This window comes from Ranitomeya imitator, chromosome 10 (genome assembly GCF_032444005.1).
Source record: "Ranitomeya imitator isolate aRanImi1 chromosome 10, aRanImi1.pri, whole genome shotgun sequence".
Classification (NCBI taxonomy): Eukaryota; Metazoa; Chordata; class Amphibia; order Anura; family Dendrobatidae; genus Ranitomeya; species Ranitomeya imitator.
This window is the reverse complement of record NC_091291.1, coordinates 129,150,273-129,166,045: the sequence shown is the minus strand read 5'-3', so window position 1 is coordinate 129,166,045 and position 15,773 is coordinate 129,150,273. Positions and strand designations below refer to the sequence as shown.

At 42.8% G+C, this 15,773-nt stretch overlaps 1 protein-coding gene across 5 annotated transcripts in view; it reads left to right on the top strand.

Moving 5' to 3' along the window:
- Positions 1 to 6,039, top strand: part of RERE (arginine-glutamic acid dipeptide repeats) — a 342,283-nt gene extending 336,244 nt beyond the window's left edge. For all 5 annotated transcript variants that reach the window (XM_069741281.1, XM_069741280.1, XM_069741282.1 and 2 more), the window contains 2 exons: positions 3,430 to 3,610; positions 3,769 to 6,039. In XM_069741281.1, coding sequence (XP_069597382.1) covers positions 3,430 to 3,610; positions 3,769 to 3,802 — 215 coding nt within the window. In that variant the 3' untranslated portion in view covers positions 3,803 to 6,039. The remainder of the gene's footprint in view (positions 1 to 3,429; positions 3,611 to 3,768) is intronic.
- The last annotated feature ends 9,734 nt before the right edge of the window (positions 6,040 to 15,773 follow it).

Genomic DNA, 15,773 nt, shown 5'->3' with positions numbered 1-15,773 from the left:
TCATTACTCAAACCCCCATCATGGGTAAGACTAGCGACCTGACAGATGTCAAGAAGGCCATCATTGACACCCTCAAGCAAGAGGGTAAGACCCAGAAAGAAATTTCTCAACAAATAGGCTGTTCCCAGAGTGCTGTATCAAGGCACCTCAATGGTAAGTCTGTTGGAAGGAAACAATGTGGCAGAAAACGCTGTACAACGAGAAGAGGAGACCGGACCCTGAGGAAGATTGTGGAGAAGGACCGATTCCAGACCTTGGGGAACCTGAGGAAGCAGTGGACTGAGTCTGGTGTGGAAACATCCAGAGCCACCGTGCACAGGCGTGTGCAGGAAATGGGCTACAGGTGCCGCATTCCCCAGGTAAAGCCACTTTTGAACCATAAACAGCGGCAGAGGCGCCTGACCTGGGCTACAGAGAAGCAGCACTGGACTGTTGCTAAGTGGTCCCAAGTACTTTTTTCTGATGAAAGCAAATTTTGTATGTCATTCGGAAATCAAGGTGCCAGAGTCTGGAGGAAGACTGGGGAGAAGGAAATGCCAAAATGCCTGAAGTCCAGTGTCAAGTACCCACAGTCAGTGATGGTGTGGGGTGCCATGTCAGCTGCTGGTGTTGGTCCACTGTGTTTCAGCAAGGGCAGGGTCAATGCAGCTAGCTATCAGGAGATTTTGGAGCACTTCATGCTTCCATCGGCTGAAATGCTTTATGGAGATGAAGATTTCATTTTTTCAGCACGACCTGGCACCTGCTCACAGTGCCAAAACCACTGGTAAATGGTTTAGGCTACTTTCACACTTGCGTTAACTGCAAACCGTCACAAAAACGTCTTTTTGCTGAAAAAACGGATGCGTCAAAAAAGTGCAAAATGTATGCAACGCATACAGCATTTCGACGGATCCGTCTATTTGGGGATGTCTGGCCAATTAGCTAAAAAAATCCTGTTTCTGAGCATGCTCAGTAGAAAAAAACGTATTGCAGCGCTGCATTGCGTCGTACGACGTGTCTCGACGCATCCGTCGCTCATAGACTTTCATTGTAGCCAAAGACGCATGCCGATGGATGCGCCGAGACACGTTTTTTTGTCGGAGCCAAAAAACGTTGCAATCTACGTTTTTCCAGACGACGTGTTGCCTAATTTCGACGCATCCGTCGAAAGACGTATACCGACGTATGCAAATCCGTCGCAATGCGTCGCTAATACAAGTCTATGGGGAAAAAACGCATCCAGCAAAATATTTTGCTGGATGCGTTTTTTCTGCAAAACGACGCATTTTAACGTATTGCAGTTAACGCTAGTGTGAAAGTAGCCTTACTGACCATGGTATTACTGTGCTCAATTGGCCTGCCAACTCTCCTGACCTGAACCCCATAGAGAATCTGTGGGATATTGTGAAGAGAAAGTTGAGAGACGCAAGACCCAACACTCTGGATGAGCTTAAGGCCGCTATTGAAGCATCCTGGGCCTCCATAACATCTCAGCAGTGTCACAGGCTGATTGCCTCCATGCCACGCCGCATTGAAGCAGTCATTTCTGCCAAAGGATTCCCGACCAAGTATTGAGTGCATAACTGAACATTATTATTTGTTGGTTTTTTTGTTTGTTATTAAAAAACACTTTTATTTGATTGGATGGGTGAAATATGCTAATTTATTGAGACAGGTTTTTTGGGTTATCAGGAGTTGTATGCCAAAATCATCAGTATTAAAACAATAAAAGACCTGACAAATTTCAGTTGGTGGATAATGAATCTATAATATATGAAAGTTTAATTGTAATCATTACATTATGGTAAATAATGAAATTTAACACTATATGCTAATTTTTTGAGAAGGACCTGTAACTTTGTCCAGCATGAAAAGTTAAGAAACTTTGGAAATCACTTCATTTAGGAAACTGGTATTCGTATCTGTAAATAAAAAGAAAAGCTGCATGTAAGTGGCTTTCAAACACCAGTTTTACCCCGGTTTATTTTCCTTCAGTTGCATTGAGATAAGAACATACTGGTTGGGAGTTCAGATTCTAGCAGTGATGGGGTCAGTGCCTGTTTCTTACTACCTCTGGCGATAAACTGCTGCAGGAGATTGTTCTGATAACACTCAGCGGAGACAGGTGCTGACTAGTGATGAGCGAGCACTAAAATGCTCCGTACTCTAATCATGCAGGTCAGACACTCAAACAGGATCGATCCGAGTTTAATCGAAGTCAAGGGGGAAATGGGAAGCATTTTTTCAGGAGGACATGGGGGGGTAGGAAAATCACCGAACTGGATGGAAACTGCGCTCAGAAGGAATGAAAAAAGCATGGGGAATACCCCCGGACACATTTAACTCCCAGGTCGCTGCTGGGAACAATGTTGTTAAGAGTATTACTCCACTTTTACGGAGTCTCCAGCACCTACTTATGCCTACATTAAATAGTACAGCCAACAGCAGTATTACATAGAATACATGTAGCCCTGAAAAGGACTATTTGGTTGTAGGTTTTAGCAGCAAGGCCTGTAATTTAATATAAACCATGACTATAGGCGTGTAATTATTACTTTCCCTTGTACAGCAGCTACACTATTTCCGGGTACTGTGCAGCAAGCAACGCTTCACCAGGTATTGTATAGACCCGATGACGTGATGCAGCTGGCCAGTCACCGTAATGGCTACTGTATCCCCGTGATTGGCAGGCAATGCCCGCATGTTTAGTGGCTGTAAAACATGCAGGGCAGGGACTCGCGCATGTGCACAAGCACCAGGGATACTCGATACCGAGCAGTGCCGCTGATCACTAGTGCTGACCCGTCACTGTACTCCAAAAGAGTATGTTCTCATATCCGTGCAGCTAAAGGCAGGACAATAGACTGCGGAGAAGTTGGGGTTTGGAAGCCACTTATATGTAATTATATTACAGGAATGAAAACTAAACCCCCAATAAATTAGTTTGAAAAGTAAATTAACGTTCCATGCTATACAGAATTATAAAAATTAAAAAAAAGTCACTTTCTTTACTAAAATATTGTAGAACATCTTTAGGTCACTTTGGCTAAGATTCTTGAAAAGTGGCTTCATTTCAGTCATTATACAATTTAAAAATGGCCACCTTTTCAACACCACACTAGTAAAAGTGGAAATGTTTTTTTTGCTTCCATTTGTGACCTTTTTTATAAATTTTATAAATGTGTCTGACGCCTGTTGAACTACTAAAGATTCAGCGCCACTTTTACAAATGGCTATATCTATATGTTACTATATAGGCCGCACAGATTAAGCTGTAGATTGGAGTGAAATGTGCAATTACACTGATCACTTTGGCCCTTTTTGTTTTGTATACATTTTATTGAATCCTCTAATCTGGAAGAAACATTGAGTGTTGTACAGTAAAAATCAGTTCTCTAAATGTCTATCAAACGCATCTGGTATTAATGTATAATGTTTTTTCTGCAGGCGCCCATTACCCTCGCGATCTGCCAGCCGGTATTCCACCTCAAATGTCTGCTGCTCACCAGCTCCAAGCTATGCACGCTCAGTCTGCTGAGCTGCAGAGGTTGGCAATGGAACAACAGTGGTTACATGGTCACCCCCACATGCACGGTGGGCATTTACCCAGCCAGGAAGATTATTACAGGTGAGTCTGCCAAGCTCTTCTACCTCAGTAGTTACCAAAGACCACATGATTTCCAATTGATTATTTACCCGCCATCTAAGAGCATGTTTCTACTATATAATATCATGGTTGTGGATTCGGTTTCACCTTGTAAAATCCATAATTGTCTTTCCTTCCAGTCGTCTGAAGAAAGAAGGGGACAAACAGTTGTAACGAAGAGAGGTGACTCTGGACCTCTCCCTCCCTTCCAGCTCCCTCGGGAGAGTCAGGCTCCACACGACGGGTTCCCGGGGGCTGCGATATTCCTCCTGTATTTAAGACTTGTCATATACTATCCTTTCATCTGTAAAGAAGACTCCTCAAAACCAGACTGGCCAGCCCCTTGCATGATGCATACTTTCCCCAGCCTCGGAAGGGAGCAGGTTTGGAGGGGGAGGCAGGGGACACCACTGGACTTTTGGCAGCAGTACCACCACCTCATGCACCTGGAGGTGCTCTCCCTATCCATACACTCATTGTGTGCTAATGAAGCCAGAGAGACTGTGTACACAACAACAATAAGAAGTGACATATTCCGCCAGCACTCGCTCGGGTCTCCTGTGCGTGTGACTATTTTATTCTTTATTTTACTACATCATCAGCAGGAGAACCCCTCCGCATTGTACAGAGGTTCCCCAGTCTGACTATACTCTGTAAATACCTTACAAGCAAGGACTGGGGAAGAAAGTGTCCGACCATCCTTTCTGTTCCTGTCCCTGCATTGCAGTTACTACCTGTGAATTTCCTTTAACCTCTTCACTGCCTCTTGGATCTGTGATACTAGGCCTATGGCAGCAAAGTGGTTAGGAACCCGAGATGAAACCATCAGATACTCCAAGCCTTACCAAGGACAAATTGGTAGAACAGAAATCATGACCCCATCATCCATTTCCTTCGCATACACCTCTCCTGGTTTCTAGCTTGAGCCTGATTAGTCTACGTTCTGACAGCCATTATAAAGGAATAATCTCGTTTTCCTGTGTTCATGTGAACCACTCCAGCTTTTGGGCGATTGCTGGAGCGTATATGTGAGTGGGGAGTTACTTTTAACAAAAAAAAATGTTTTGTTTTCCAAGTTTGTGTCATGTCTCACTTGTAGATAGGGACTACAGCGTTTTAAGTTGTAGAGGCAAAAATTGCACACAGGCTTGTGCGTATCTTCACTTTATAGCATTAAAGTTTCTGCAGGGTTAGAACTTTTAATTATTTAATTTATAAGAAAAGCCTCCTATATTTTAGTTTTTTTCGGGTCCTGCTATACTTAATGCCACGGGTTTTATTTGTACAGATTCTATTTAACCTGGGCTCTTTTTTTTTTCTTTTATCTTCATGTTGTTTTGTTTATTTTTGTTGTTTGTACGTTATTGTCTACTTGTTACTCTCCACTCTCCCGGTGGCAGGCCTAGACTCTAGACATGCAGATGATATGAAGGCACACTTAGTAACTGCTTCTCCGCCGCGTGATGTATCAGAGGGCAAACACTAGGCCAGGTATCACATGTACAATTTATACCATTGTGCAGCAAATCCTTTATCCAAACCAGGGCACCACCCCCTGCTTTCTGACTGTTATTGTTTTTGGCGATCGGCATCTCAGGGCTGCGCCAGATCACAAAACCTAAAAAGGTTGCAATTAAGCACTCCGAATGGCCAACATCTAGACATGAGCCATTATTTCATTCCATCCCAGACGGTCCTGATACTAACACAAGAGGTTTCCATCATGTTACACTGCACCACCCCGAGTTCCTGTGGAAAGTTTTATGGTAGTGTAGTTCATGCAGTATCTGGACATAGTCGGCCATTACTTTGTCACCCCTTCATTCATCATCAGTATGTAACACTACAATGCAGAGTTGATCTGCAGATCTATTAGCCGCCGCTCCATAGGTGTTGGAGTGCTTAACTACTTGGCCCTTGCAGGCTGTTTTGTGCACAGCCTGTTCGGCGTTGAGGAGCCCTGCAGTAAGTTGATGTGCAGCACTAGGCCTCCCCAACACTGAAGGGCTACAACTTTTACTGCCATAAGGCCTGGTGACGCACAGTTTTGCCATGCCGGCAAGAAGGAAAAAAAAAAAAATAAGTTAAGTCAAACTGTTGTCTCATTTATTTTTGTTACTTTTTACCACTCCATTTTGTTTCCTTCTTTCCTATTTTTGTAATTTCCGGACGTACCTCGTTCAGTGTGTAAAACTGTAAAGCTACTTGTTTCATGGCGCCAATTAGCAGAATGTACATCAAAACTGCTCCATTTCTATATATATATCTTGAAGATTTTAATGTATATAGGAGTAGTTTGCCATGGGGTAGAAACCCAGAAATTCGTGACTTCTGTGTTTTCTCCATTTTGAGTATTTTGTAATTTTTTTGGAAATATTTGTGGACATAATAAAGCAAGCTACACCACAGGCGATGGGCTGTCTAGTTTCATTGTCTTCACACTATTAAACACGGGAGCCTAAGCTTATCCTGGCAGGTTATCGGGATCATACAGGTTTGTACTATCACAGTAACTTACTATCGAGGAGTATCATAAGGAATTGTGACCCCCTGTTTATCAAGACTTTTGAACAGTAAAATTGGCCTTGTTGCCCATAGTGACCACATAACAGCACAGAATGAGGGCAGTATTAACAAATATGAACGTCAATGGGTTGATACCAGCAATAAGGCAAGATTTTCAGTTTTGATGAATAAGTAACACAGGTGCTAATCATATGCTTCCTGCTATTGTACTCTGCTCTCCCGCCATGTCGCTTGCACCCTGCTACCGTACTCGCTCTAGCCATGTCGCATGCACCCTGCTACCGTACTCCGCTCTCCCGCCATGTCGCATGCACCCTGCTACCGTACTCCGCTCTTCCGCCATGTCGCATGCACCCTGCTACCGTACTCTGCTCTCTCGCCATGTTGCATGCACCCTGCTACCGTACTCTGCTCTCCCGCCATGTCGCATGCACCCTGCTACCGTACTCCGCTCTCCCGCCATGTCGCATGCACCCTGCTACCGTACTCTGCTCTCTCGCCATGTTGCATGCACCCTGCTACCGTACTCTGCTCTCCCGCCATGTCGCATGCACCCTGCTACCGTACTCTGCTCTCTCGCCATGTTGCATGCACCCTGCTACCGTACTCCGCTCTCCCGCCATGTCGCATGCACCCTGCTACCGTACTCCGCTCTCCCGCCATGTCGCATGCACCCTGCTACCGTACTCCACTACTCAGTCATGTCTGTTTTTGTAAATGTTCTAGTTTGTGACAGCAGGAGAGCGAATAAGTCGTCCTAGGAGTTAACCTCATCTTGCATATCTGTCGCTCGGATTTTCCAGCAACAAACTCGCAGCATGGAACAGTGCTAGCAACATAGATTTAATAGAGTTCATCCACATATTGCTGATATTCTCCACACTTAATTATTTCTAAATCCTTCAAATTAGCAGTATTACACTTCTTTTTGCAGAATTCATCAAAATTGACCTTTGCAATGTTTAGGGTGAATTGCAAAGCATGTACACACATTTTGCTACAAGGTTGGCTGATGTGCCATAAGGAACCCATTGGCTGCTTTCACACGGTCTGTGTATGGATTCTAGTCTCTGCACCAATATTAGGTCTCCTGGTCCAAACTTAAGTCTCTTACGTACATATGATGCTGTAGTGTTCAGCTAAGATACCCATAGCTGGACTGTATATCGCCTTCCATACTGACCATGAACCTTGGACACATGAAGCCAGCCTTTACGCTAGGCTGGCATGCACAAGTCATACATACAGAGCTGAGCAAAGGATTGCACTTGGGTAATAGAACTAGAAGGAAGATACGATTTAGAAGATAGCTTTTTAATACCTTCAGCTGACACCAGAGGGAGCTATATAGGTGTATCTTGATAAAGGCCCTCACATCACAGCTGCAGATCTGACCACTTCTTTATCTTTTTAATCTGTGCAGATAATTTGGAAATCGGTGATGGGTAACTACACGTACAAACTGCCACAGATTGAAAAATTAATCTGCACAAAAACCAGCTACTTTGAGTGCAGCTCAGCCTGATAGTTTTTCTAGAAATTCAAGGCCCTCTTTAAGCATATGTCCAGACAGGAATTATATATACTGTGAGTTTGCGCCTTGAAAATCTGCTGCATGGCAGAGAACCAGCAAAGTGGATAGGACTTTTTTAAAAAATCTTATTCACGCAAGGAAAATCCACACTGGAAATGGTCATTAGTAGGGTTGAGCGACTTACTTTTTTAGGGTCGAGTCGGGTTTCGCGAAACCAGACTATCTCTAAGGTCGAGTGAAATCGGCCGATTATGGCGAAAAGTCGGGGATCGACCGAAACATGAAACCCAATGCAAAGTCAATGGGAATTTTTTATTTTTGTTTTAGTTTTATTTTTTTTTTCCCTCTCCCTCTCTCTCCCGTCCCTGAACAGAAAAGCTGGTGTTACACATTGCAAATCGCTACTGCGTCCACGCCCCTAAGACCTATGTCATCACTCTGCCCACGCTCCTTCATTGGCTGAAAAAATGGCGCCAAGCGCGTCATACGAAACGCGACTTTGGCGGGAAAGTCGCGTACCGCATGGCCGACCCCCACACAGGGGTCAGGTTTCATGAAACCCGACTTTGCCAAAAGTCAGCGACTTTTGAAAATGAACGATCCGTTTTGCTCAACCCTAGTCATTAGTAAATCTGCAGCTTTTATGCAACTTACGACTACAAAGCACATTCTCAGATACATACTTCATTTTATGGAACAATTTCCCGAGTGCCAACACTTTCGGCCATGATGGTATTGCTCAAAGAAAATTATTGCAAATAAACGTGTATAACAAAATGTGTATTTCCTTCTTGTTTATTGGAACAACACAAAAAAAAATGCAAATTGGACAAATTCACACACAACCCTAAAAATGGGCAGCACAAAATTGTTGATACTCTCAACTTATCCATCGCTTCTTATAACCATCAACAAGCGTCTTGCACCTCTCAACTGGAATTTTGGACCATTCTTTGGCAAGCTGCTCCAGGTCGCTCATATTTGAAGGCGCCTTCTCCCAACAGCAGTTTTTAACCATCACCTTGTGATTTTCCGTTTTTGCTCCTCTTCTTCAGAGCTATAACTTTTTATTTTTCTGTCAATATGGCCGTATGAGGGCTTGTTTATTGCGAGATGAGTTGTGCTTTTGAATGACACCATAGATTTACCATACAGTGCACTGGAAAAGGGTGAAAAAATCCAAAGTGCTGTGAAATGGTAAATAAACAAAACAATTCTGGAATTGCACTTTTTTTTTTTGCAATGTTCACTAAATGCTAAAACTGACCTAATATAATTCCCTAGGTTAGTACAACTATGCACATACCAAATATGTATAGGTTCTTTTTAAAGTGGTGGGGGAAAAAAGTGACATTTGTAAGAAAAATTTCCTGAGACCCATAGCGTCTCCATATTTCGGGATCTGGAGATATTTTTTGTGCCCTGAACTGACATCTTCATTGATACCATTTTGGGGTAGATGGTTTTGATCACCTGTTATTCCATTTTATTGCAATGCTGCGGCGGCCAGAAAAATTAATTTCTATTTTTTTTTTGTTTCGTCATTTCCTGATTGGATTAATTTACTTTATATTTTGATAGATCAGACATTTTTCAACGCAGCAATACCAAATTTTATTTTATTTATACTGGCTTTAATTTTAATTCCTTCTAAACCTAATAACTATTTACATAGGTTGAAAAAAAAAGACCTCGGTGCATCAAGTTCAACCTTTCTCCACCAATTGTACATTTTGTCATTAATTTAACTATAACCCACAATGTTAGGTGGATTGAGGAAATCGTCCAGCCCTTATTTAAAAGCGGTTATTGTGTCTGCCATTACTACATCTTGTGGCTAGGGAATTTTAACTCTGCTTCCCAAAGATGTGATATACCAGTTAATTTATGTTTTAAGGGAGGATAGGGGAAGCAATCACTTTTTCACACAGGGCCCTGTAGGTTTGGATTTCTTTTTCCCTCAATAATAAAGACTTTAATTTAAAAACTGCATTTTGTGTTTACTTGTGTTATCTTTGTCCAATCTTTACACTTGTTTGGTGATGTAAAACATTTAAGTGTGACAAACATGCAAAAGAATAGGAAATCGGGAAGGGGGCAAACACTTTCACACAACTCTAGATCTAGTTTTTATGTAAAATATAGGTCATTTTTTGATGACCGCTTCCTTTTAAGGAACACAGTGGCTTAAAAACACAGTCCATGTGTTCATTGTAAGGAGATAAACTATTAGTTTCTTATTTTACCTCAGTATTTATAAGCAACAAATCAGGAGTGGAACAATCAGAGGAAAAGTCTAATAGAAACACGTCACCACTTCTGCATTTATCACCCACTCCTGGTTTTGGCTTACAAAAACTGATAGAAAATACTGACCAAATACTGCACAAGTGAACTTGGTCTTATTTTAAGGGTTGTCCCCTTATTATATGGGACAGCTTCCTAATCAGCCTGGTCTAACTAGCTTCAATCCTTTTTTTTTTTTTTTTTTTTTTTTTTTTTACACAATATAAGCATTGCTGGGAACACTGTTCACACACACAAAATATCTGGTGTTGTCATGTTCCCAGACCATGTAAAGCCTTAATGGACTCCACCATAATTAAAATAGGAAATGTTTCTTTCTTTTTTAATAAAAGGGTTCATTTTAAAAAAACACTTCTTTCTTACCCTGTGGATGGGGGGGTGAAAAGTGTCATAACCTAAGGGGGTCCCAATGATAAGAGTATGTGTCCCTTGCCCCCTTTTTTAAATAGAGCAGCAGTGATGGGAACAGCCTTTTATAGCCAGATCCATAGACTTATAATGGAGTAGCATTGTGACTAGACACAGACTTCTCTTGTAGAAACTGTGGGGCTCGGGTCCAACCCTTTCAAATAGGATATTTTATTTTAAATCCTGGACAACCATTATTGCAAATGTGATACAAGAAAATAACCAGAACTTGCAGCTCCACCAGTCCGTTTACTTTGTTGAGGTGTGGACATGCTGTACATCTATGTGAGCGCTGCAGACAATCATTGGTCTTAGCAGTGATGCTTGTACGGCACGATACAGCAGGGGGCAGCGATTAGCTTCGGCTTTTTCGTATGTGATACAGTAGCATTACTGCAGGACAAGTAAAGACCATTGGGGACCACCGTAGCGTCAGCTAATTTAAAATGTGAGTTTTTGTTTTTTATTAGGATACTTTTTAAACTCCAAATACAACCCCCCTTTAACATACTTTACATTACCCAAAACAAGTTTTTAATTGAATTCATTAACTAAAAAAATGGCTCCTTGTTTAGATATTGCTGGTACATACTAAGGGCGAACCTTGCTGCTGTTGTAATTATCTTTCAGGACATGGACCTAAGACCAGGTTCAGACGATGGGGTAAAAAAAAAAAACATGATTTTTCATCCAATCTGTACACCTGTGCTTTACAATAAAGCAAAAATAAGGGGCAAAATACAGTTTCCTATGTAATTATTTCAGAACAAAGTAGTGCATGTTCAAATGTATCTTTTTAACAAGTGGACCCCTAATCTGCGTGTGAAAGCTATTATCTAAACAATGCGGTTTGGTTTACTGTGTGCAGCCCATTTGGCATATGGCGGGTATATACGCTCATCTGAACGAGTCATAATCAGTGCTGGCGAGATAAGTGGTCTATATAATTGTAAGAATAGCATAGTGACACCGGACTCCGCTAGTTACATGACAGATTAGGTGACAATCCAGAAAAGAATCAAGAGCATCACAGGCATCCGGAAGCAAAATCTAAAAATTAGCATTTATTTTTATTGTGTAATTTAACAGTAAATTAGTATTTGTTAAAGGAACGACCACTTTATGTGAAACAAATATTTAGAAATATCCCGTATATATCTGTACTGGACCACGTTACATTAAAATGCTGTATAATTACACTATTGCTTATTCTGAAGACCTGCTTTTAATGATCGTCTTCTCTTCCACCTCTCACATTGGCTGCGCAACTTGTGATTAATTACAGATTAAAATTCGGTTCAGAAGTTTCATCAGGAATATATAACAAGCAGTGCGTTAAGTACTGACCTGCTCAGATCACTAATGCCTCTATATTACCCTGGGGTACATATTAGCGACTGCAAGGCCAGATAGCGCAAAAAGCAATCACAGAAAAGCCTCAACCTGGTGCACAAATAGGTGAAGGAATATTAGCTCCAAAAGGCAAGGGGGGGGGGGGGAATAAAACACTTAAAATTATTTAGAAAGCCGCATTATTATTACTATTTTATTGGCACAAAGAATAGAAATGATTGGTACTGTAATCCCATTCTGCACAAATTTCATGTGCAATAAAAAGCATTGACCACTGTGTGGCAGCAGACACCCACAAATGAGCCTGTACCCAAGACATGACCATGATACAAGGGATCTCAGGCGCATGTAGATCTTGCTTGTGTGACGCCCAGGAGACCGGGATACCCAGCACCGGACCAATGGGGTCTGTCTCTTGAGGGGGATGTCACAGGTGGCTTGACCCGGTGCTGTGGCCTCAGGCAATGCACAGTGTAAGGGGTATCGTGAGGGGACAGGCACTTACTTGATCAGCAGCAGGTTCTCCCAGCGGTGACGATCCCGATCCTGGATAGATGGCTATTGTCCAAATGAAAGACTGAGGCACTGAAACGTTTAACCAGTTTACTTTAACATAAAAGGATTCACAACCAGTCCTGTCACTGGAGTCTGTATGGGAACTCTGAGTTACTTTGACCCTGCCGGGGTCTTCGCCTCTTATTGTGCGCAATTTCTGTGTGGCCCTGCTGCTGTATGTGAACTGGCTGCCGGCCCAATCTGTCCCCTCTGGGTCCTGGTTCGACGGGCAACCCGAGTCCTTTTATCGGCTTACCCCCTCCGGGAGTACCGCTGAACTCTGTGTCTGTTGCTGCGTCCGGCCCTAGTGAAGCTGATATCACCTCACGTTTTTCCGGTTGCTGTATTATATATAATGAATACAGCCACGGATCCGGTATCCGTCTTTGCGCCTGTTCTGGGTAGTGATTAATGCTACCCGGTTCTCACAATGTCCTTTTTCTCTATCCCTCTTCTCCTCAGGCCGGTGATTTAGGCCTGGTAACAGTCACAGGGCTGTTAGAAATTCAGCTGTATGACCTCTCACTTTCAGCTCCTTAGCCCAACTGCCATTTCTTCTCTCAGACCAGAATGGATCAAGGGGAGTCTCTGGAGCTCCCCCTTCTGGCCGGAGGTGGTAGTGCAGTTTTGCTATCTTAATATTTGTGTTTAGTGTCAGTAACTATTTTTGTGGCAAATACCCCTAGGGGTGCCACACTTGTATGGTGCCAACATATCCTGCAGCGCTTTGCATACATTGTTAGCCCCTATTGGGACAATGACTGATAAAAATTAGGGTAAGGTTCCACGTTCCGGATTGCCGGCGCTTTGGACGGAGCGCCGACCCTTCTGTACGCACTGTGATTCCGGATGTGTAATTGCATCCAGAATCTCCTGGTCCTGTGATTTACCTTGCAGCGGCGCCGCAAGGTAAACGGACATGCTGCGTTCTAAAAAGATGCGCCGCATGTCTGGAATCATAGGGCCGCCGGATGCGTGTTCGCACACATAGTGGAGACGGGATTTCATAAAATCCCCTCCACTATGCTGTAACATCTGGATGCTGCGGTTGTATGCAGCGTTCAATCCGCATGTAATCCTGAACATGGACACATAGCCTTATGATCCTTTCTACATTTTTGGGTGTGTGAGAAGAAACCCACCGCAACATTGGGAGAACATACAAACCCTGTGCTGGCGTTTGAACCCAAGACCACAACAAGCGCTACGTGGCTCCAGTGCTAACCACTGGGCTCCTGCCGAAATATGTAATCACCTCCCATCTTATTTAAAGCAACATCCTCCTTCGTGTTTAGCTGCATACTTTAAAGGGATTTGTCTGGTGAAAAGAAGTATTAAGTGATGAGCAAACATGCTCGTGTGCTAACAGACTGTCTTTGCCATGCTCGAATAATATGTTCGATTCCCCACAGTTGTTTGACAGCCACAACACATGCAGGGATTGCCATGCAGCCGCTGGGACTCTTAACATATTTTTCGAGCACGCTGAAGACACTCTTCACACATGAGCATGCTCAGATGACACTTTATCCCAGCATGTTCGCTCTTCACTAATCATTAACAATAAATACCTGAAATTTCACTTGGAGATTTTTTTCACTTTTTTCTGCAGTCAGTGATTAGTTTCATGCGTCATAAAAAGGTTGTCAATTCCATGGTAATGGCTTATAATATGACAGCGTGTATTTTTTTTTGTAAAAGTATTATAGACCTGAACAGCATTAGGCCCCATTCACGCATGTTAATATTGGCTCAGTTTCCATGCCGAAATCCACATCAGGTACAACGTCAAAGCCGCTGCTCAAACATGCAAATGAGGTTTCACAAAAAAGTGTTCACGTACAATGGAAAATTTTTGCACAGATTTTTACTGCAGTGCAGTAGTATTTCAGATGGAAACACTGAAGATAGCAGCATGTCATAGCAACGGAACTAATTCACGTGCAGATCTACTGCCCAGCAGGATTTTGTTTCTTAATCACACTTCAATAGCTAATAGAAAAGAAAACAGGACAAAGCAGAATGGTCATATACGAAGTAGATATGGCGGTGGAGCAAGGGCAATAGGTAACTGGGCTGCTGTCACTTTATGGGTATGTGCACACGTTGCGGATTTTGCTGAGGATCCGCAGCAGTTTCCCATGAGTTTACAGTACAATGTAAACCTATGGGAAACTAAATCCGCTGTGCACATGCTGCGGAAAAAAACGCGCGGAAACGCAGCGTTTTATTTTCCGCATGTCAATTCTTTGTGCGGAATCTGCAGCATTTTTACACCTGCTCCAATAGAAAACTACAGATGTAAAACCGCAGCAGAATCCGCAATAGAAAACGCGATAAATCCGCAGTAAAAACCGCAGCGGTTTTGCACTGCGGATTTATCAAATCCACTGCGGAAAAATCCGCAGCGAAAAAATCCGCAGAGGAGCTTTCTACGTGTGCACATACCCTAAGGCTAGGTTCCCATTGCGTTAATGTGTGCACGCTAACGGACTGTGTTGCACGGCAAAAATGTCGCAATGGGTCCGTTAGCGCACCCATTGACAGCAATGTTATTTTTTGCTGAAGCGCATCGCTAGCGCATGCCATTTTCCGAAGCAGATGGGGGATCTGCGCTAGCGGGGAGGGAGAACGCTGACCCTATAGAAGCATTGCGTTAGTGCAATCCGCTAGCGCTATGCGCTTAACGGATTGCCCTAACGCAATGGGAACCTAGCCTAAGGGAGCTAGGAAATTTAAAGAGGACCTTTCACCTGTTTTAGCATGTTAGACTGGCCACATGGAATAGTGTCTGCAGAGCTGAAGAAAACATTTTTTTGTTTTTATTTTGGTATTTTTTTTCTACTCTCAGAGATTAGCTTGTATAATTTAGGTTAAATTTATAGTCCCAACTGGGCATTACCAGAGATTTGTCTTTGAGGCGTGTCCTTCTTCCTCTATATGTCACTTGCCAATCATAAGCAGGCAGCAATATACAGGGGAAAAAAATGCACAATAGCTTAGAACAGGTTACTCGGTATAAGGCCTCTTTTCCACTTGCGAGGAAAACGGACGAGTGCAATCCGATAAAAAAAAATCAGATTGCATTCGGACCAATGTTATTCAATAGGTGACATTCCATTTGCGATTTTTTTTCTCAGCCAAAATCGTACTGAAAAAAAAATCGCAGCAGGCTGCGATTCTCGGATGGGTCAATGGGTGCGAGGAAAAAAACACACAGCACTCGCACCATGCGAGTGCTGTCCGATTTTTACGCACCGGTGTCCTTTGAAAAGCTGGCAATTCAGCGCAGTGTACAGTAAAATCACACTGACAGATTAGATTAGAGTAGATATATACACATAGAATAGATATATACATGTCAGGGAGACACCTATATAAATACATTTATATTTAATACAGCGCTAAATATTGAATATTTTCCCACTCTCAAGTTCATATGAGGACATCCAGCAGAGGGCG